Source organism: Panthera uncia, assembly GCF_023721935.1.
Source record: "Panthera uncia isolate 11264 chromosome B2 unlocalized genomic scaffold, Puncia_PCG_1.0 HiC_scaffold_24, whole genome shotgun sequence".
NCBI lineage: Eukaryota > Metazoa > Chordata > Mammalia > Carnivora > Felidae > Panthera > Panthera uncia.
Genome location: NW_026057580.1, coordinates 111918618 through 111939921, shown reverse-complemented (window position 1 = coordinate 111939921; position 21304 = coordinate 111918618). Strand labels below are relative to the sequence as shown.

The 21304-nt window shown below is 45.7% G+C and overlaps 1 protein-coding gene across 1 annotated transcript; it reads right to left on the bottom strand.

The window, feature by feature from the left end:
• Positions 1-414: 414 nt before the first annotated feature.
• Positions 415-19430, bottom strand: SLC22A3 (solute carrier family 22 member 3). The gene is made up of 6 exons (XM_049654564.1): positions 18765-19430; positions 18431-18645; positions 9144-9252; positions 8273-8385; positions 4688-4787; positions 415-1980 (listed from the first exon to the last, which is right to left on the bottom strand). Exons 1-6 carry the CDS (start codon positions 18797-18799, stop codon positions 1920-1922), a joined length of 633 nt encoding a protein of 210 aa, XP_049510521.1. The 5' UTR covers positions 18800-19430; the 3' UTR covers positions 415-1919.
• Positions 19431-21304: the final 1874 nt, after the last annotated feature.

Genomic DNA, 21304 nt, shown 5'->3' with positions numbered 1-21304 from the left:
TCTATAAAAGACGGTTTGACACACGTCTTTATTTCTGGCACCGCGATGGATGTTTTCAAAGCTGCAGCATGTATGGGGAGTCATGAGAACAAATTCTATTCTTGGGGATGAAATCTGTTACTGACAACTTGACGTTAGCTGAGCACAGCGGACACCGGGCGGAGACTTGTGCACGGTGAAGGGAACCGGGCAATGGCAGTGTAATACAATACAATACAGGCTCCGTAGGGAGCCTGTGTGCTATTCTGGGTTACATTTGAATCTAGGAATGGTACCAAGATCCACGACCGCAGACTGAAGGTAGAGCACTTAATTTCCATCGCTAATTGTCTGCCCAGACAGCCTGTCCTGTCACGCGGGAACGGTGTTTTCCAGTGACGCATGTGCAAAAGGAAGACCGAGAACAAACCTTGATTGTTCTTGACAATTAAACACTTTTTTATTGTGACCGGAACCAAAATAGCAACCAAGATGCAATTCGAAGGTGAGAGTATCGAGGCAGGAATAGTCATCTTCCAGCATAGAGAAGCACGAAAACAGCGAAACTGCAAGTGTGGACGAGTACAGGGTGACAGCATGAAGTCCCCAAAGAGCAGTGTTTATTTCACGGGAAAATAAAACATTCATATTCAGTCCTGTTGTGCTGGAGGATTACAAAACTTATTTTACAATTAGCCCACACCCCGTACCTATTGTCATGTGTTCACAGAGAATTGTCTTCTTCGTTGGCAAGATTCTCCTCGGTGCTCGTTTTGTCTGTCCACACAAAATAACTCATGAAAAACTTCTGCATAAGATACATACTGAATCGGAAATACCACGAATATAACATACGAAGCAGAACAGCAGGAAAAGGTAACAGATATGTATTTAAGCTCCGCATTTCAAAAGTCTCAGTAACAAAAAAAGAAAGATCAAATCCCTTATTAGTGTCTGTGACATCACTTCTAAAGCTTCTCCCAATTCTTTTAAACATGGATATAAATTGACCTTACTTTTAAATTAAAATGTAAGCTGCTTCCCAAGACAGGTTAAACGTGTCAAGGTTGAATGAGAACAGTCCATGGTTTTCACCCTTGACCATGGGCGGCATCGTAGAACTGGACTCACAAGATATAAGATAAATATCCCTTCAAGATTAAAATCTTAAGACCCATGAAGTCGGAATCCATGGATTTTGCTCAATACTGAACTGAGTACGGGGCTCTATCTTCTGAGGCCCAAATCTGATTTAAGAAAACAATAGGGTCAAATCCTCAAATTGTACAGCAGATTTGTTCATGATCACGGAACAAGGCCCGAGCACGCCCGCGGGCCCAGATGCTACAGTGGCTTCCACTGGGCAAAACAAGAAGAGAAAGGAAAGCCTCAGTACCACGTGGCCCAGGGGCCTCAGATTCAGTCTCTTCACAGGCAGGATCTCCAAACCTTCATCCTCCCTGGAATCTTCAGAACGCTCAGCTCGGAGCTTTCATTCGTCGATCAGATTTGATGAACCCACTCTGGACACTTTTCCCCGATCCCTGGTTTGCACGTCCTTCATCTTTGATGGAGCAAGCGGTCGTGAGAACTTGGTGAAGGTTTCTCTCGTCCCTCTATAACTGGGTCAGACCCGCTGCCCCAACTTTAGACAAAAACTGGGGCGGGGGGGCGCTGTATGTGCAACAGGCTCTTTGCTAAACCAGCCGCATACTCTGTGCGCCCAGAAAGTTCCCGAGCGCCGTAAATCCTAATTCATCCGACATCATATAAAAATACCCTGGGCAGTTTGAATGTCTTTGTACAGCATGACGAACGCTTGGAGCCGCGCGGCATAATGTGGCTAAAATGGACAACACGCACGTGTGTGCAAGGCACATCGGTTCCTTGAGAGACATCGACCTAGAGAGCCCCTTCCTTCTGTCTTTGGCAGGGGGGCGTCAAAGGTGCGAGCTGCAAACTTGGGTTTTCTTTCTCCTGCCACATTTGTAGGAATATGGACTAACAAAACAAGGAGAGAAGAGAAAGTCCTTATGAACTATTATACAACAAGCTACAACAAAGTTTTCTTGCTCAACATTATAGTTGGTTTTGATCAAACACACGGACGTGTAACATCTCATAAAAGCCCAATTCAAAGGTGACAAAAAAACTGTCGCCAGGCTCATTTTTTAAAACCTGCTTTCAGACCCTAGGCAGGGTTAATCTGCATGTAAGTTCTTTATGTGACAGGACTAGGACGCCACCCACCCTGACCTGGTCCCTGAACTCGGATACAAACCAAGCAATTGTCTAGAAAGACACAGTTAGCAAAATGTTTCTCTCTTTTGGATAAAGCGGGGCCTTACGATGGTATCAGGCTCAAGAGGATTTCACACAGTTTAACACCTTTTATGAATTTCTTAATTTTGATTTGCAAAATGGCAGTATCTCAAAGAGAATCTTCGACCTCACTCCAAATTTCAGGTATCATTGCTCTAAGGGTGAAAAATAGGTGGAGCTTTTGGGTGAGAAGTAAGTCATTACCGTCACTTCATTTCCAAACAAGTGTAAGAATCTGTTTGGATTACTTCCCGAGGCAAATGCCCACCTGTTCTCTGACTGTTATAAGTCAGTTACTGCGATATGAGCTGATGGTTTTATTTTACACACACTGATGAGCTTTCCTTAGGAAAGTTCTGAGATGATGAATCAATCTTGTGTTTCAAAATAGCATCAAGAAACAGGGCGATAAAATCCAATGAAATCATTGTGTAAGTTGTAGAGGTTTGGTAACATACTCAGGAGACACTTCGCAATGGTTGCTGACCTGAGCCAAAGTCGGACGCTTAACCGACTGAGCCACCCAGGTGCCCCAAAGCTGTGAACCTTTCTAAGCATAGATTTCCTAGTACTGAAATGAGTGAGGATAAGAACTGGAATTGCATAAAATCATTTTGAGTATTAAATGAAATGGCATGTGTGAAACCATCCATCACACTGGTACTTAAAAAATGCCGCCTTCTAATCTCTTCCTAATCTACAAGTGAGGAAAAGAACTGCCATGAGGTTATTAACACTTCAGTCTTCTTATAAATATTTTTGACGCAAATTTTTTTTTTAAGTTGAGAGAGCCACATACTTAATTTCCAGGCCGTTATTTAGAAGACTGGTTTTCTTTTAAAAATCAGCAGTTAAATTGTTTTTTAACTATGCAAATAATACAAGGCCATGTGTTGTAATGAGAAAATTAATCAAATAATACAAAAGTCTACAGAGTGTATGGGGCTCCTGGGTGGCTCAGTCAGTTGGGCGTCTGACTTTGGCTCAGGTCATGATCTCACAGTTTGTGAGTTCGAGCCCCGCGTCGGGCTCTGTGCTGACAGCTCGGAGCCTGGAGCCCGCTTCGGATTCTGTGTCTCCCTCTCTCTCTGCCCCTCCCCCACTTGTGCTCTGTCTCTATTTGTCCTCAAAAATAAATAAAACATGTAAAAACAAAAGTCTACAGAGTGTAAAAGTGAAGTCTTCTTCCCAATTCATTGCTATCCCAAGAGGGTCTACATTACTATATTAGATCTTTTATTCTAATATTTTACTAATTTACGAATTAGTAAATTACTAATTTACTAATGTAATTAGTAATTTACTAATTAGTAATTTTACTAATTTACTAATATTTTACTATTCTAATATTTTACTCTAATATTTCATATCCTCTCTTCCTCTTTTTATTATGAAACATTTCCAGCAGAGGAAATTAGAAAGAATTTGTGTAGTGTGAATTTTTCTTGATATAACTCTTCATGTTTGTGTATCGGTTAGATACTTGCCCTACACACCAGTTAGACGGCCTTCTTCAAAACTTAATCTCTCTTTCTCCTTCTCCATCTTCTATTGATCTATTTTTATCCATCCACCCACCCACCCATCCATCCATCCATCCATCCATTGTCTCTTTCTCTCTCTTTCCATCTTCTGTCTTCTCATCTAGCTCCAGAGAGAATTCGCTATTGGTTTTATTTTTTAATAAATACTGAAACAGGGGCGCCTGGGTGGCTCAGTCGGTTAAGCGGCCGACTTCGGCTCAGGTCATGATCTCACAGTTCGTGAGTTCGAGCCCCGCGTCGGGCTCTGTGCTGACAGCTCGGAGCCCGGAGCCTGTTTCGGATTCTGTGTCTCCCTCTCTCTGACCCTCCCCCGTTCATGCTCTGTCTCTCTCTGTCTCAAAAATAAATAAACGTTAAAAAAATTAAAAAAAAAATAATAAATACTGAAACACATTGTTCAGCAACTTTTCACTTTGTAATCAATCTTGAAGATCTTACTGTGTCATTCCACACAGATATATCTCAATTCTTTTCATCTCTATATAGTAAGCCATACCATGAATATATTATCATTCTCACGATCAGTTTCCTACTGATGCACATTTATTTCTGCTTTGCCAAATGACCCATTCTCTTCCTTTAGATTTTTTTTTCTGAGTTTTAACACCTTAGCAATGTTTCCCTCTTCATAACCACATCTTAAAAATAATATACAGTCTTTCAGAGTTTTGCTTTTTTTTATATTAATCTTCCAAATCAACTTTGAATCTTCTGCTTAGGACGTGAGATGACAGATTGATATTATTTCCCCCCATGAGAGTTCAATTTTCTCCACACCCTTTTTTCCCTTAGTAGTTTGAAACGCTGCTTTTATTTAAGGTGCACTGAATTTCATACGATACCTGCCAAGTTTTTCTACATCGTCCACTGTTTCTGGCAAGGCGATACCCTTGGTTTCAGGCAACAGCATCACGAGCCCGCCGCAGACAGATGCCAGGATACCTACGGAATAAAGAAAGGCGACAGCACACGAGGAACGCACAGCTGGCCCGTGGCCTCCCTCCCTGCTCACCCTGGAGCTTAACCTTAACCAGCTAACCAACTAACCTCAACCAGCCCTTACTGGCAGCAGCCCTCTGGTTACCCACCCAGCTCTCCGGTTCTCTTTTGCCACCCTTCGAAACGTTCTCTTCCTTCCTTGGACCCTGCGCGGTCCCACCGTCCCGGGACTCTTGCAAACACCTGTTCATTCGCTCACTTCACTATTACTTACCGGGCGCCTAAGTGAGAGAGAAGACCTCACCTCCTGCTTCTCACAGGACTCCTCTCAGCTTCCTTTTACCCACCAAGCGCTTTACCGGTTCCTCTCCCTCCCCTTCCCTACTGGGTCACATTACACGGTTGGACTCGTCCCCACTTCAGCCCAATGGCCATCTCTTGGAGTCTTTCTGGGCTTCTCACTGTGCGCCGAACCCTCTGGCTCCAGTGTCTGCAACGGGCCGGTGGGGGCACGGACCCTATGCCAGCCTCTCCTCTTTCGGGACCCTTCTCCCAACCTCGCGTCATCCTCCGGTTGCTGTCCCCACCTTTCCTGTTCTTTAGAGCTGAAATTCTTGAAACACCATCCTCCCCTATTTCCCACATCTCTTCACGTCCTATGGATATGTCGGTAAATGTTTAGCAACCGGCCCTCCCGAAAATACAGCGCCGACTTGCAGCGTCTGCGGATTTCCGTGGTGTGAGTACCCCCACCGCGGGCATCTCTAGGTCCTGCCACGATATCATGGATCCAGGCGGTGGGAAGGGAGGGGCGGTGACAACGTGTGATGTCGCGTCTCCCCCATAAGGACACGACAGACCAAAGTGGCCCGAAGAACACAGAGAGTAGGGAAATGTACGTGAACTAGGAAGTGATGGGGTTTGAGTAATTATCTCCTCTGTTTTTAATAGATTTGATACAGGGAAGTTTGAACAATGGCTGTGCTAACCCCTGGGCTCAAAAATCCCTGAAAACTTCACAGGTGGCCTTGGCAGGTGGGTGCTGGCTGGCGTCCTGTGCCCCCCCCACCCCCCCGCCCGCTCTCTGTGGGGTCCGCCCTGCGTGCTCCGGACCCACCTTGCCCACTGGTCGGGCCCCACAGCAGCACCGGCCGCTGGTGAAGCCGCTGCCCTCCCCTGGCCCCGCTTCTCTCTGGCCTCTTCATCCCTCTCGCATCCCTCCTCCTCTCCTTGAGGCCTCCAGGCCCTTTGCCACCCAAGACGCTTTGTCGCTCATCAGGGCTCTGCCTTGCCCGGGCCCCCTCCTTTCCTCTCACCTGGTCCCATTCCTGGGGTGGGGGTCTCAGACCCTCCCATGTCAGTGGTTATCTACACTCAGATGGCCTCCCGATCTCTGTCACCGGGCCACGCTTCTTCTCACGCCCCAAAGGCTACTGGCTTTCTTGCAGGCATTTGCTGCGACCCACACCCAGACAGGTTCCTTGGTGTCCCGTGGGCAGCTCCTCTGGCATTCACTCAATGAGGGCCTGGCTGTCTCTGCTTTTCCCAGCCAGGAGCTCGGTCTTCCCCGCCTCTGGGGAGCCCCTCCGGGGAGCCCACTCAGTCACCCCTCTTGCCAGTTTTACTTTAAGTTTATTTATCATGAGAGAGAAAGAGAGAGGGAGAGAGCACGAGTAGAGGAGGGGCAGAGAGAGAGGGAGAGAGAATCCCAAGCAGGCTCTGTACTGTCAGCACAGAGCCCGATGTGGGGCTTGAACTCACAAACCATGAGATCACGACCTGACCCCAAACCAAGAGTCAGACACATAACCGACTGAGCCACCCAGGTGCCCCCTTGCCAGTTTTACTACTAACGTATTTCTCGAATCTCTGCGCCCAGTGCTCCTGGTGTCATGGCCTTAACCCCCAGCCACCAGGCATGATCCCTTCCCTGAGGAACTGGCTCCCCACCAGCACGGCCTCCCTCCAACCCATTTGCACATCAGAGTCCTGCTTCTAATATGTAAACCTAACACTGTCAATCCCAGCTTAGATCTCCTAGCTTCCACTGCTGTTTGGATAAAGAGCAAACCTTTGCGGGACCAGGACTACCCTTCATGACTGTGATCTGGTCCAGCCTGCCACCCAGCGTCCCCTCCCTTCCCCGCGCCCCCAACCCCCCACATCTGGTGTCTGCTTTTGACTCCCCCGCTTCCCAGACAACAGCTTCACCCTTGGCCGCTAGGCCTTCCACTGCCTGGAGCCCAGGCCCACACTTCCCACGTAGGTAATTTCTACTCCTCTCCGATCTCAACTATGCACTCCTCCTTCCTCCTCCACTCCAGCGGGTCAGGTGTCCCTACCCTGCGCTCGCCTGCCCGCGCCCTCTGCTTTCAGTGTTTAGCACACTGTGCTGTGACTGATGGTTTGGAAGGAAGTGTGGCTCTCTCCCCAGCCAGACTCGGCAGGAAGGGGGGACAGGACAGCATCAGGGCCGGCTTTCCCAGCGCTTGGCTGCAAGCCAGGCCCAGACCTTGAACGACTGCTGCCCCACCCCCAGCCCAGACCATTTGGTCTTGGTTGAACAGAGGCACTCTCTGCTTTTTCATGCTGGCCACAGAGTCAACACTGGGCTTGTTCATCAGACCCCGTGAAATAATTTGCAGTAATCTTTTCTTGAATTGGGTGCTGTCATGTGGTTAGGAGCTTTCCTGCCCCTAGCTAGTGAGCACTGGTAGGGATTTTGCATTATTCAGGATGTATGTCCCCACGGACTCAATATTTTCATTGCAAGTTAAACTGCTGAGCACAAAGTAGAACACAGTCTCTACCAGGAGTGAGGACGTGGAGGTGGAGGGAAGATAGGTGGGAAGGGGGCCAGCCTGTGTGCTTTCTTGCTGAAGAGAGTAGAGGCAGGGACGAGACACAGGCAGAAAGGTGAGCACAACATTTGAGAAGCACTGGACTGAATTACCCTAAGCCCCCAGCCCCTATGCCTTGCTTCTGTCCCCTCAGGAGGCCTGCGGAAACGAGTTGGAAGGAGGGCATGAACTTGAGAGCCATCGCAGAGCTTACAGTACATGGGCAAGGGGTTCCACGCACAGCCTGCTTCACGTCAAAGCAAACGAAGATACGATATCTAATAGGTATCGAACATTTAAAAATCTAATTAGTTTGTAGGCTTATTCCGAAACAGCCGGAAGGTCCAAATTGGTCCCCTGAAAATTAGTCGTGTGGTCCCCCAATTTCAAGAGTTTTGTAGTACTGGAATGTAACTCAGAACTTAAGCAAAGAAAGCTAATGGCTCATCACGACACTTTTATATAAAATAAATTAAAATCATTTAGGTTTCCCATAGAACTATAATCGGTTTGGCCATTCAAAACTCAAGCAATTGTCATAAAAAAATTGAATGATCTCATTAATAGCAAACCTAGTAATCACTATAGGTGAAATACAAAGAATATAGATGAAAGCATTTAGGAATCACGTATGAAAGGAGTTCTTACCAAAGATGATAAGAGGTAGTTCTAACCAAATGGCCGCCAGCCGGAAGAGCAGAAATGGGGCTATGATTCCCCCAAAATCACATAAACCCGAGCAGAGAGAAACTCCGAAATTTCTGTAGAGTAAAACATTGTTTTAGAGACAAAAATATTTAATGTAGTCAGGATAAGGGAAACGTTCAGATACACAGGCAACAAAGCAATCTTAGTAATATTTTCTGTTTCTGTAGCTTTCGACTTTGAGAACTACGACCTCCTCTCCTATTTCGAAGCACGCCGTTTCCATTCTGCCCCATTTCATATCCGGGCAAACGCCGAGTCACCGGAGAGCGAGGCGGTCTACAGCGCCGGTGGAAATCATTCTCTCACCGGAGGCTCACCGCCCAGCCCACGCCGCAGTGCTCAGGGATCACCTCGGCACCCTCACTTGACAGTAAGGAAGGCCCGTGAATACTCCCCCAGGAAAGGAGGCCAACGTGCAGCCCACGCACGCTGTTTCACTCTGTCCTTCCTCAATCACTCACAGCTGCCAGACGTGGAATGTGGTCAGAACAGAGGCCGTAGCCTTTAAACGGGGTGATGCCGACGAGCACAGTTTTGACCCACATCTAAACAAGTACGCTACCCAGATTTTCTGATCCCACAAAACCACCGCTGTGTATAAAGATACTGATATGAGAAATGTTTCTGTCAAGAGATGCGGAAGGTAGCAATGCAGAAAGCAGCTATAGCTCAAAGTGGATCTTCTTTACTGGCTGCCTCCAGCCCGGGCTAATATATCATCAAGTTAAGAAAACTGTTTCATGGGTTTTAGGTGAAAACATTTGGCTGCAGAATCACTTAGGAGAAACCAGGACATGTAGGTTGGAATTACCGTAATGTTGTTGGGTACAATTCTGAATTTACCAAATAAACAATTTCAAAGGCCATGGTAATCCCTAGTCTTCCCAGGGTAGCCACTGTGGTTCTCAACCACGGTATTCCTGAAAATAGAAAATGTGGAAGGGCAGAGTTAGGGGTTTGCTTTCAATGAAATATCACAAAACAACAAAAGGCATTTGTTTAGTGTTCTCCCAGCCCTAAGTCTTTGCTAATTTTAAGCACAAATGACAGATATCTTCTAATATTGTAGCCAAATTTATTTTTAAGTGTTTATTTATTTTTGAGAGAGAGAGAGACAGAGCATGAGCAGGGGAGGGGCAGAGAAAGAGGGAGACACAGAATCCAAAACAGGCTCCAGGCTCTGAGCTGTCAGCCCAGAGCCCGATGCGGGGCTCGAACTCCCGAATTGTGAGACCATGACCTGAGTGGAAGTTGGACGCCTAACCGGCTAAGCCACCCAGGTGCCCCATATTGTAACCAAATTTTAGCAGCAACAACCACCAGGATGATAGCTCATATTTAGTGTGCTAGTTGCCTTTCTGAGCAGGGTTAGATGATGGAAATACAATTCAAGAACCATTTGTTCAGCAGCCACTGTATTGAAAACGGTGTTCCCGGCACTGCCATCCTAGAGGGCCTGCGTGCTCTGGCCTTCTGGAAGGTGGTCTTCACTTGGGCCCTTGAGAACTGTTACCACAGCCTATTGCCCATTTGCCCTCTCTCTGTTCCCACCTCTTAGTGATAACACACAGAACACCTGCTCCAAGCAGGCCAGAAAGAATCTGGATGTGAAGCCAATGTTGCTTTCTAGAGGGTAGCAAAGGCTTGGGGACTGGAACCTTCGGAAGGGAAGATCTATGCCTTGTGTTGTTGGTAGGGTGTATGTTTCTTATTGTCTTCCCCATCCCCAATCTTGCTACTTCCCCAAGAAATCATCTAGAAGAGGCCAGATTCTTAAAAATCAGTTGGTTCATTCATTTAAAAATGAACTGTTCTAGGGGCTGCACTGGTTATATGAGGAAATTCTCCTATCCTCCAAAGTAACTAGGAGAAAAAGCTCAAAGTTCTTCATTAAATGTTTTATTTCTTTTGAGTTTTAAGAGAAGAGGGAGTAAACCATCTTTGCCCTAAAAAGTCAGTGCTCTAAATTTCTTAAGAGTTGCACAAAAACAGACACTCAGATCAATGGAACAGAATAGAGAACCCAGAAATGGACCCACAAATGTATGGCCAACTAATCTTTGACAAAGCAAGAAAGAATATCCAATGGAATAAAGACAGTCTCTTCAGCAAATGGTGCTGGGAAAACTGGACAACGACACGCAGAAAAATGAACCTGAGCCACTTTCTTACACCAGATACAAAAATAAACTCAAAATGGATGAAAGACCTAAACGTAAGACAGGAAGCCATCAAAATCCTCGAGGAGAAAGCAGGAAAAAAACCTCTTTGACCTTGGCCGCAGCAACTTCTTACTCAACCCATCTCCAGAGGCAAGGGAAACAAAAGCAAAAATGAACTATTGGGAACTCAAAAAATAAAAAGCTTCTGCACAAAGAAGGAAACAATCAGTAAAACTTAAAGGCAACTGACGGAATGGGAGAAGATATTTGCAAATGACATATCAGATAAAGGGTTAGTACCTAAAATCTATAAAGAACTTATCAAATTCAACATCCCAAAAAACAAATAATCCAGTGAAGAAATGGGCAAAAGACATGAATAGACACTTCTCCAAAGAAGACATCCAGATGGCCAACCGACACATGAAAAAATGCTCCACATCACTCATCGTCAGGGAAATGCAAATCAAAACCACGATGAGATACCACCTGACACCTGTCAGAATGGCTAATGTTAACAACTCAGGCAACAACAGATGTTGATGAGGATGTGGAGATAGAGGATCTCTTTTGCACTGTTGGTGGGAATGCAAACTGGGGCAGCCACTCTGGAAAACAGTATGGAGGTTCCTCAAAAAATTAAAAATAGAACTACCCTATGACCCAATAATTGCACTACTAGGTATTTATCCAAAGGATACAGGTATGCTGTTTTGAAGGGGCACATGCACCCCCATGGTTATAGCAGCACTATCAACAATAACCAAAGTATGGAAAGAGCCCAAATGTCCATCAATGGATAAATGGAGAAAGAAAATGTGGTATACACACACACACACACACACACACACACACAATGGAGTATTACTTGGCAATCAAAAAGAATGAAATCTTGCCATCTGCAGCTATGTGGATGGAACTAGAGGGTATTATATTATAAGTGAAATTAATAAGTCAGAGAAAGACAAATATTGTATGACCTCACTCATATGAGGACTTTAAGAGACAAAACAGATGAACATAAGGGAAGGGAAGCAAAAATAATATAAAAACAGGGAGGGGAACAAAACATAAGAGACTCTTAAATATGGAGGACAAATAGAGGGTTACTGGAGGGGGTGTGGGAGGGGGGATGGGCTAAATGGATAAGGGGCACTAAGGAATCTACTCCTGAAATCATTGTTGCACTATATGCTAACTAACTTGGATATAAATTTTAAAAATGTTAAAAAAAGAATGATTAGCAAGATTCACACACACACACACACACACACACACACAAAGAGTTGTGCGACTTATGCCATCCGTCCTTAGTGGACATGGGTCTGAGATATGTGACTGATGGACAAGCACATATCTGTTCTCCCAAGCAAAGCTAAGGACATCCTGACTTCCATCTTTGAAAATGAAATTCTTCCCTTTTATATTCATATTTATTCATGCTCACTCAGTACTAAATGGTCCTCTTGTCTCCTAGAAGGATTAATGCTCATTCCCGAGCACATGATTTTTTTAGTAGAAAAGCAGGTGTGGAGGTGGAGGATGAAAGAAAAGAATTGAGCTTGGTAGATTTACTGGTCTTCTCTACAAGAATAGTCAATGACAACAGCAACAACAACAAGGCTAAAACCGACCAAATAAAACCATTGCCTAGGACGGCAAGCACAGAGAAAGACGGTTTAAGAATCCAGATCACTGCTGGGAGGCTCCAGGTTACTACATTTTGACCACAAACTGGCTGAGGACGTCCTGGTGTACTTGACGTTTTTCCCAGATGAGGACACCTGTAGCTCTCACGCTAACAGTTACATCAGGGGGTGAGGAGTATCAGGATTGTGCTGATGTGCTGGGCTGCCATGTGCCCTGGCACAGAGCAGTGGTAAACATGTGTTTTATTTAGGCCTTGCCTCTTCATGAAGGCCAGAGAGGGGGACTAGGAAATGCATTCCACCCCAGCCTTCAATGAGCAGGTGGTACAGCGCCAGGGGCCAGGGAACGGAAAGTGGGAGCCCTTGCCCAGATTCCCTGGGTCCCAGCCCGACCGGGCAACCTCTCGCTGTTCTCGGGCTGCAAAGAATGTCGCCGGCTACCGTGGAAATGACTTGATTATCCAAGTTAAATTCTTAAGTTAGAGGGTTTTTTTTCCTACTGAATCAAGACTACTCTACAAGTGAGTCCCGCTGATAACTTTCATGACAATTTAAGTTTACGAGTGAGGCTATCACCGTTTGCCAGAAAGAACCACACGAAACCCAGGAAACCGAACACACACACACACGCACACACACGCAACACGTGGTTAGCTCAGTGAATACAGACAGATAACAAGTCAATTCAGCGGTATGTTGAGAAAATGCTGTCAAGCGGCCACCCTTGGGGAGACATGGTTTCTCCTACATGCTGACTTTACCCCGAAAGACTCTCAGTTCGTTCTGAGCAGCAGAGGCCACTATCTAACCACCCCGAGCTAGAGATTTCGGTGAAACGTGTAATGAAACAGAAGTCCCAAGGGCACTGCACTGTTCGTGAACTTAAAAGTGAAGTGAAAGCGATTTGTCAGGAAGTGTAAATGATGTGTGGATGTTACATATGCAAACAGAAACTTCTGATCATCCATCGCAGGAATACTCGAAGTTCGTCTCAGAGAGGCAACAGGCACCTTTCAGGAACAGTGACAAGAAAACACACAAGACAACTTAAAAATGAGGAGTGACGCTGGAACTAGGCTCCGTGGAGTCCTGAGAACACAGAGAAAGATGGTCCCTCTGAATAGACGTTTATTTGGTCAAGGGACTGGAGATTACTGAGAATAATGCCTCGATTTTTGAAGAAAGGATATGCAGGATTTTAAATGAACACTATTTTACATCTCTGTACCATCTGCTTGGAGTTCTGAAATAAAACGGTAGTGAAAATTTGTAATAGAGATATGTAAATTAAGATGTATTGGCTTACTCCTCACTTCAAGAGAAATAAAAGGCAGAATTCTCCTTTCAAAAAGACTACTTACCAAAAGGGCTAGGTTTGTACCCATCCTAAACAAACCCAAATGAAAGATGCAGACAGCTACGGATAAAGAAAACCTAGTTCTCAGACTTCAATTAGAGTTCAGAAATTTGGGTCAAAAGCAGAGTGCCTTAAGTGAAGAGACAGCCAGAAAGACTTTCTTTTTCCAGAATGTCATTCTTTAGACCATGAAAAGTTGTGCTCAGTGGAGGCAAAGCCAGTTAAATTGTTCTCTAAGAGATAATTTTAGAGCTGATTCCTCTAAAAGGCTAATCAGCATTCAGTGCAGGGGCCCTCCTCCTGTTCATGACGTCAAGAACGACTGAGAGGAAGAGTCTTTCTAATGTTAATCCAGCAGCCCAAGTAACCAGGTCCAAAACCTCCCTTAAGTAGAAGTTAGGGCTGCCAACTCCAGCGAGGAACCTCTGTTAAAATTTGGTGCTCACAAGGAGCATTGGGGCTTGAACCTATTCTTGTCAATCATGGCCGATGTAGGCTTTTATAAAAGCAGCTGAATCTGTGAATGTACACATCAGATGTGTCCAGAATAAAAGCAATTGTTTTTCAGTCCTGATGAGAACAATTCTAAGGCTGAAATTGGGAAATTATGTCTTCAAAATAAGACGGATCAGACCAGACAGAAAAGTCTATTCTTTGCCTTATAGTTTTCAATTTATGAGTGTTCTCTACAAAATAGCTCCGTTCCCACACATTTAGTTCCTCCAACGTTGGTGTGGACATATGGCTTAGAATGCTTTCTGAGATCGTGCGGGATGCAGCACCCATCAAAATGAGCCCAATCAGTCCGGGGCCAGAGAGAATTTTCCAGGGAAAGATTGTATCACGAAATGATGGGCCACCTGTAAGTCATTAACCTTTCTCCACACCTTCCTAATTTCATATGCAATTAATACTTAATTCCTATTCCATGTGCGATGAGGACAGAAGACTTCGCTCTAGGGAACTAAATCCAAAATGATACAGTGTCAAAAAGGGAAACAACAGTGAGATCTCCGATGTTCCCCATTCGTCCCCCTTCTAGTTCAATTGTGCATTGTTCACAAGGATAAGAGCTACGTCTATCTTGTTCAGGCTCTGTTCCCACTCCTAATTTAGTGGTGGCAATTAATAGATACTAAATAGGGGCGTCTGGGTGGCTCAGTCGGTTGAGCATCCGGCTTAGGCTCAGGTCATGATCTCACGGTCTGTGAGTTTGAGCCCTGTGTCGGGCTCTGTGCTGACAGCTCGGAGCCTGAAGCCTGCTTTGGATTCTGTGTCTCCCTCTCTCTCTGCCCCTCTGCCACTCATGCTCTGTCTCTCTCTGTCTCAGAAATAAATAAACATTTAAAAAAAAGATACTAAATAGACATGTATTGACCAATATGAGTTATACAGATTCCTCAGCTGTTAGAATGCTTGAATCCAGTGTAGTGGGTTGAATAGTGTCCCCTAGAGTTCATGTCCACCCAGAACTTAGAATGTGACTGTATTTCTATATGGATCTTTGCAGATGACATAAAGAAGAGAAAGTCATACGAGGGTGGAGGTGGACATTGGAATGATGTCAAGCAACACCCAAGATTCCTGGCAACTGCCGGAAATTAGGAGGAGGCAGGGAAGGATTCTCACCCAGAGCCTTCAGAGAGAGTGTGGGTCTGCCCACACTGGGATTTCAGATTTCCAGTGTCTGAGACTGTGAGAGAATACGTTTCTGTTGTTTCAAGCCACCCGGGATGTGGTGCTTTGTTACTATAGCCCTAGGAATCTGGTAGACTCATCAAAAATGAGATCAGTATAAATAAACAGTTCTGTTTATCATCAACCATTCCAATCGGAAGACTTTACATCTTTAAAAAAAATTTTTTTTAATGTTTGTTTATTTTTAAGAGACAGAGAGAGACAGAATGTGAGTGGGGGAGGGCAGAGAGAGGGAGACACAGAATCCGAAGCAGGCTCCAGGCTCCGAGCTGTCAGCACACAGCCCGACATGGAGCTTGAACTCACCAGCTGTGAGATCACGACCTGAGCCAAAGTCAGACGCTTAACCGACTGAGCCACCCAGGCGCCCCAGAAGACTTTACATCTTAATTTTCTAGTCTGAAGGGGGGCATTTCTGTAATTTTATTTAAATAGGGTTTGGGGACTTCATAAACCTTCATACAATTAACAAACTCATCTGTAAATGTCTATTTTCACTTCCACAATACTGGAGCTTCTTTCTTGACCCTCAAGTGATTCTCAAAAGAAAAGAGACTCTTTGGGGCCGACAAAAGGGCTGCCAGAGAATCAGCCCTCTCAGTATCCCCCACCCCACATACCCCGGAACATGGAAAGAACCAACTTGCTCTAATTCCTACGCACTCCGTGGGGCTTTGAAAAGCTTCCCTGTCCTGCGTCTGCTGTGTCCTGTGGCAGAGATAACGTGGGTTGTGTTAACGGTGCACTTGGGGTCACCCGCCACCTCCTCAGCGTGCACTGGTCTCGGGCCCCCCCACGAACTCTGGCTTCTCCCTGAAATCACCCTGTGTCCCCCGGGCCGCCTGCCACAACCTTAACTCCTGCTCTCGGCATCTCTCTCCTCACTGGAGAGATGCAACCTGATGCGGCGAGCAGGAAGCTCGCAGGACCATGCCCAAGTTCCTGGCATGGCCAGGGAGGCCAGTCACTGCTGGTGGCAGGTATCCTCGGCCCCTTTTCGTGCATGTTCCAGCAATAACAGAGAACGTGTGGTCCCAGGACTCCCGAAGATGGCTCATACTTCTGAGAGCTCTGCCCTACTGTGGACAATCTCTACTACCCTTCCCTTCTGTCCACTACCTTTCCTTTCTCTTCTTTTTTTAAGCTTATTTATTTTTTTAGTAATCTCTACACCCAATGTGTACGAACTCGTGACCCTGCGGTCAAGAGTCGCATGCTCTTCTGACTGAGCGAGCCAGGTGCCCCCGTCCAGTACGTTTCTTTTCCTTCGTATGTGCCGAGTTCTCGCCTCCGGAAGCTTTTCCTGACTACTCCATGCATATCACTGCTTGCGTCTATTTTTTTAATCAGTCAGAGCCTTCAGAGAGATTTATTTTTCTAAATCTTGTATTGTTGGCTCTGGAGCAACAGGTTTAAACTGCGTGGGTCCACCCACAAGCAGACACTTTTCACAGTGCTGTACTGTAACTGTATTTTCTTTTCCTTATGAGTTTCTTAATAACATTTTCTTTTTTCTAGCTTACTTGATTGTACGAATACAGAATATAACACATATAGCATACAAAATATGTGTTAACTGACTGTTTTGTTGTTGGTAAGGCTTCCGGTCAACAGAAGGCTATTAGCAGTTAAGTTTCGGGGGAGTCAAAAGTCATATTCAGATTTTCAACCATGCAGGGAGTCAGCGCCCCCACCGTTGTGTCAAAGGTCAACTGTAAATAATTCCATTATTTCATGTATTATAGTGAGTTGTGAAAGCATTAAAGTGTCTATATTCCAACATGCACCTCGGTGTTTACAGCAGCATTATCAGCAAGAGCCAAGTTATGGAAAGACCCCAAATGTCCATTGACTGATGATGAATGGATAAAGAACATATCGTATAGATATGCAATGAGATACTACCAGTCATAAAAAGAATGAAATCTTGCCATTTTAAATGCAACCATGTGGAAGGAGCTGGAGAGTATTATGCTAAATGAAATCAGCCAGTCAGAAAGACAAAAACCACATGATTTCACTCATGTGCAATTTAAGAAACGTAAGACATGAACGTGGGGGGAAAGAGAGGCAAAGAACAAACAGACTCTTAACTACAGAGAACAATATGAGGGTTGCCGGAGGGGAGGTAGGCAGGTGGTTGGATGGATTCAATGGGTGATGAGTATTAGGGAGGGCATTTGCTTTTTAAAATTTTTTTTTTAATTTTTAAATTTATTTTTAAGAGAGAGAGAGAGAAAGAGCGTGAGCAGGGGAGGGGCAGAGAGAGGAGACACAGAATCCAAAACGGACTCCAGGCTCCGAGCTGTCAGCACAGAGCTCAATGTGGGGCTCGAACCCACAAACTGCGAGATCATGACATGAGCTGAAGTCGGATGCTCTACTGACTGAGCCACCCAAGCGCCCCAGGAGTGCACTTGTTGTGACGAGCACTGGGTGTTGCATGTAAGTGATGAATCACTAAATTCTACCCTTGGAGCGATTATTACACTGTACGTTAACTAACTGGAATATGAATAAAAACTTGTAAGAAAAAAATTTCAAAAATAAGGTATCTATATCTCTTACTAGGTTGTGAACCTTTGGAAGTCAGAAGTGTCTTCCTTTCCTCCTTTTGTAACCCTGGTGCTTTGCATGGGGCCAGTGATATGGCAGAAGCTCAGGAAATATGCAAAACATGGTCGGCGATATCATGAAAATAAGTCAAATAAAGGCGATCAAAAGCAAGTTACATGGCTACAAGCTAGATTTTGCACACCTATTTCATCCATAAACGCACCCGAAGTGGAGAAAACAGAAAAGTCTATGGAACCAACCGCTACACTCAAACTCGTTACACTGATTAAGCAGAAAATCGAGTGCCATCACTACAGCTTGCCTGGTGCTAAGATTTTTTTTTTTCAACGTTTTTTATTTATTTTTGGGACAGAGAGAGACAGAGCATGAACGGGGGAGGGGCAGAGAGAGAGGGAGACACAGAATCGGAAACAGGCTCCAGGCTCCGAGCCATCAGCCCAGAGCCTGACGCGGGGCTCGAACTCACGGACCGCGAGATCGTGACCTGGCTGAAGTCGGACGCTTAACCGACTGCGCCACCCAGGCGCCCCGCCTGGTGCTAAGATTTTGATGCAGTGATATGTTTTCTGAGGACAAGAGGCTCCCCATTCTTGATTATTTTGATTTAAGACTACTTCAAGGCCTTGAGTGCCCAACAGATTCAGGGGCCCATTACCTTCTGGTAAGAATGCGGTGACAAGGCAGGCCACGCCTGCCACCATGTTGCTTCCCGCAAAGGGAAGGCGGCGTCCAAAACGCTCAATGGTCAGTAAGATCAAGAGGGCTGCAGGCAACTCCACAACTCCCGAGATGAAGAAGTCGATATACAGGTTGCCTCCTATAATCCCCAGGCGCATGACGAGTCCTTGATAAACCACGGCACTTGTGAACCTGGGGCGACATTGAGAGACAACGGAGAGCGAGTAAGACATAACTTTAGCCTGACCTGCACAAGGGGACGCGTCGTAAATTCGATACAAGGTTTTGAGCTCATCACAAGTCAGACTTACCAAGCAAACATAAGAATAAGTGTGCACTTCCTCATTTGGGGAGTCCTCACCAGATCTAAAAAGGATGGGTTACTAACTTCCTCATCTGTAACAGTGATCTATATGAGAGAAGCAGATTTCAGTAGCAAATACAGCAAGAAACACCTGCACATTATAGATTTTCACTGACCAGGTTCAAAGCCACCGAGTCAAATGATTTGAGTGAACTGACCAGGGTCTTTCCACTTCCTACATCTGAAAACCTGAGAATGAAGACTTTTGATTCCCTTGCTTTGTTAAAAGGTCGATTTCACCAAGATGTGGTTGCCACACTGATACTCAAGCACGTATCAGCAGTACTGAATTCTAATCTGACTAAACAAGGAAAAACGGGGTGTTTTAAAGTAAAATACATTTGTGCATTTATGAAACTGGAGAAAATAAACGTGAAAGTGGCAAAAGCAGGGGGGGATCCAAACGAGTGTTTCTTTGTTGAATATCAACCTGATGTTCACACACCAAATACTAGCGAATTCAAGAGCAAGCACCGCACCAAAGAGATCAATTTGCTTCCATCCGTTTCCTGGAATCCAGCATCTTTTGGAGCCAGGAAAATTCAGCTCATCTCTAGTCGGCCGTCCAAGAAGTTGGGTCTTTTCTTGAATTGCATTAAACACATACTGCTGTTATGGGGCGCCTGGGTGGCTCGGTCGGTTAAGCGGCCGACTTCAGCTCAGGTCATGATCTCACGGTCCGTGAGTTCGAGCTCCGCGTCGGGCTCTGTGCTGACGGCTCAGAGCCTGGAACCCGTTTCAGATTCTGTGTCTCCCTCTCTCTCTGCTCCTCCCCTGTTCATGCTCTGTCTCTCTCTGTCTCAAAAATAAATAAACGTTAAAAAAAAATTAAAAAAAATTATTTCTAAAAAAAATAAAAAATAAAACACATACTGCTGTTTGCCTACCATGTATAAGGTACTGTAAGGGAAACAAAGCTGAACGGCAGACCCTGGGTCACCACGGCTGCTCCAGTCTGTGCCTTTGCTCACCTGCACATCTACTTCTCTTTCTCCCTCCCCGAGCTCTGGAGCTCCAGGAGGGCACGGACCGTGTTGTAGCACCAAGCAAAGTGGCCGGTCAACCAACGTTTGGGTGATGACTGAGTGTGAAGCCAGAAGCCAAGTGCCCAGGCCATGCCTGTTCCCTCGGAATACTGCCCTCAGTCTTTGTCCTACTAAGGGAGAGCCCCGGGCTAGGAAAGACAGGACCCCTACCGTCTTCTTACTCAACTCCACATCCGGTCAAGACTGAGTGGAGATTTAGGCAAAATTTCCCCCAAGACTTTGAGACAAAAGTCTCTCTGCCAGCAGTCACAGGAATTTGACTTAGAGCACGCTCACACTGATCGTACTTTGTTAGTCACCTAGTCGAGCATTACACTTGATGGCTAAAACAAAGTTTGATATCTCCTGTCAAAGCTTGCTCTAAGGAAAGTCACACACACACACACACACACACACACACTGCAAAAATGAATGTCTTTGGATCCCTTTCTCTTCCTCAGTCTTTCCAATACTGTATTTCTTCTATACTGAGACACAAGTTTTTCACATTTTAACACCTCTTAAATTGGGATGGGTCCTACAACTGAGCTAATAAGAAAACAATATGTTTAATAGAATGTTTTTTCTTACTTAATGGTGCATAAAATGATGGGTTTTACAATCAATAGTGTCATAGCTCGGGGAAACAACATTAGTTTCCATGACAATACCCGTGGAAGACTGTTAATGGATTCCACCGTCCATTCTTTCCTCCTCCCTATTGATAACAGAATCCACTGAATTTTAGTTGGGCACAAGGCTGCCTAGCTAGAGTCACATTTTCTAGCCTCTTTTTCAACTGTGGGTGGCTATTTGACTAAAATCTTGGCAATGACTGCGAATAGAAGCCAGGTATTTAATTAAGCTCTACATACAATCCTTTGAAAAGGATGGCTTTGCTCTTCCTTCACTGCCTTCCCTCTCCTAAGGGATAGAAGGAGAAGATACTAGTGAACCAGCTTCTACGATACAACCTACTGCAGTTGACAGTGGACAAACAAGGTACCTGGAACCTGGGTCCTGGAGGCCCTCATGGAGCAGAGCTGTCTTCCGCTGCTGGGCCTGCTTACCTCTGGGTGGGCATGTTAAAGACGCTTCTCTTCCCTCCTTCCCTCCCTCCTCCCTCCCTCCCTCTTCCCTTCCTCCCTCCCTCCTTCCTCTCTCCTTCCCTCCCTCCTTTGTTCGTTCCTTCCTTCCTTCCTTCCTTCCTCCCTCCCTTCCTTCCTCCCTCCTTTGTTCCTTCCTTCCTCCCTCCCTCACTTCCTTCCTTCCCTCCTCCCTCCTTCCCTCCCTCCTTCCTTCCTCCCTCCTTCCCTTCATCCTCCCTCCCTCCTCCCTCCCTTCTTACTTCCTTCCTCCCTCCCTCCCTCCCTTCCTCCCTCCTTCCCTCCCTCCTTTGTTCCTTCCTTCCTCCCTCCCTCCCTTCCTTCCCTCCTCCCTCCTTCCCTTCCTCCCTCCTTCC

Bases quoted from the DNA above. Each gene is read 5' to 3' on its own strand.
- SLC22A3 (XM_049654564.1), bottom strand. From the start codon at position 18,799: ATGAGGAAGTGCACACTTATTCTTATGTTTGCTTG. The intron at 9,253-18,430 runs GTAATGGGCCCC...TTCTATTTTCAG, and splicing joins CACCGCATTCTTACCAGAAG to GAATACCGTGGTTGAGAACC. The intron at 8,386-9,143 runs GTAATTCCAACC...TTTACTCTACAG, and splicing joins TTGTACCCAACAACATTACG to AAATTTCGGAGTTTCTCTCT.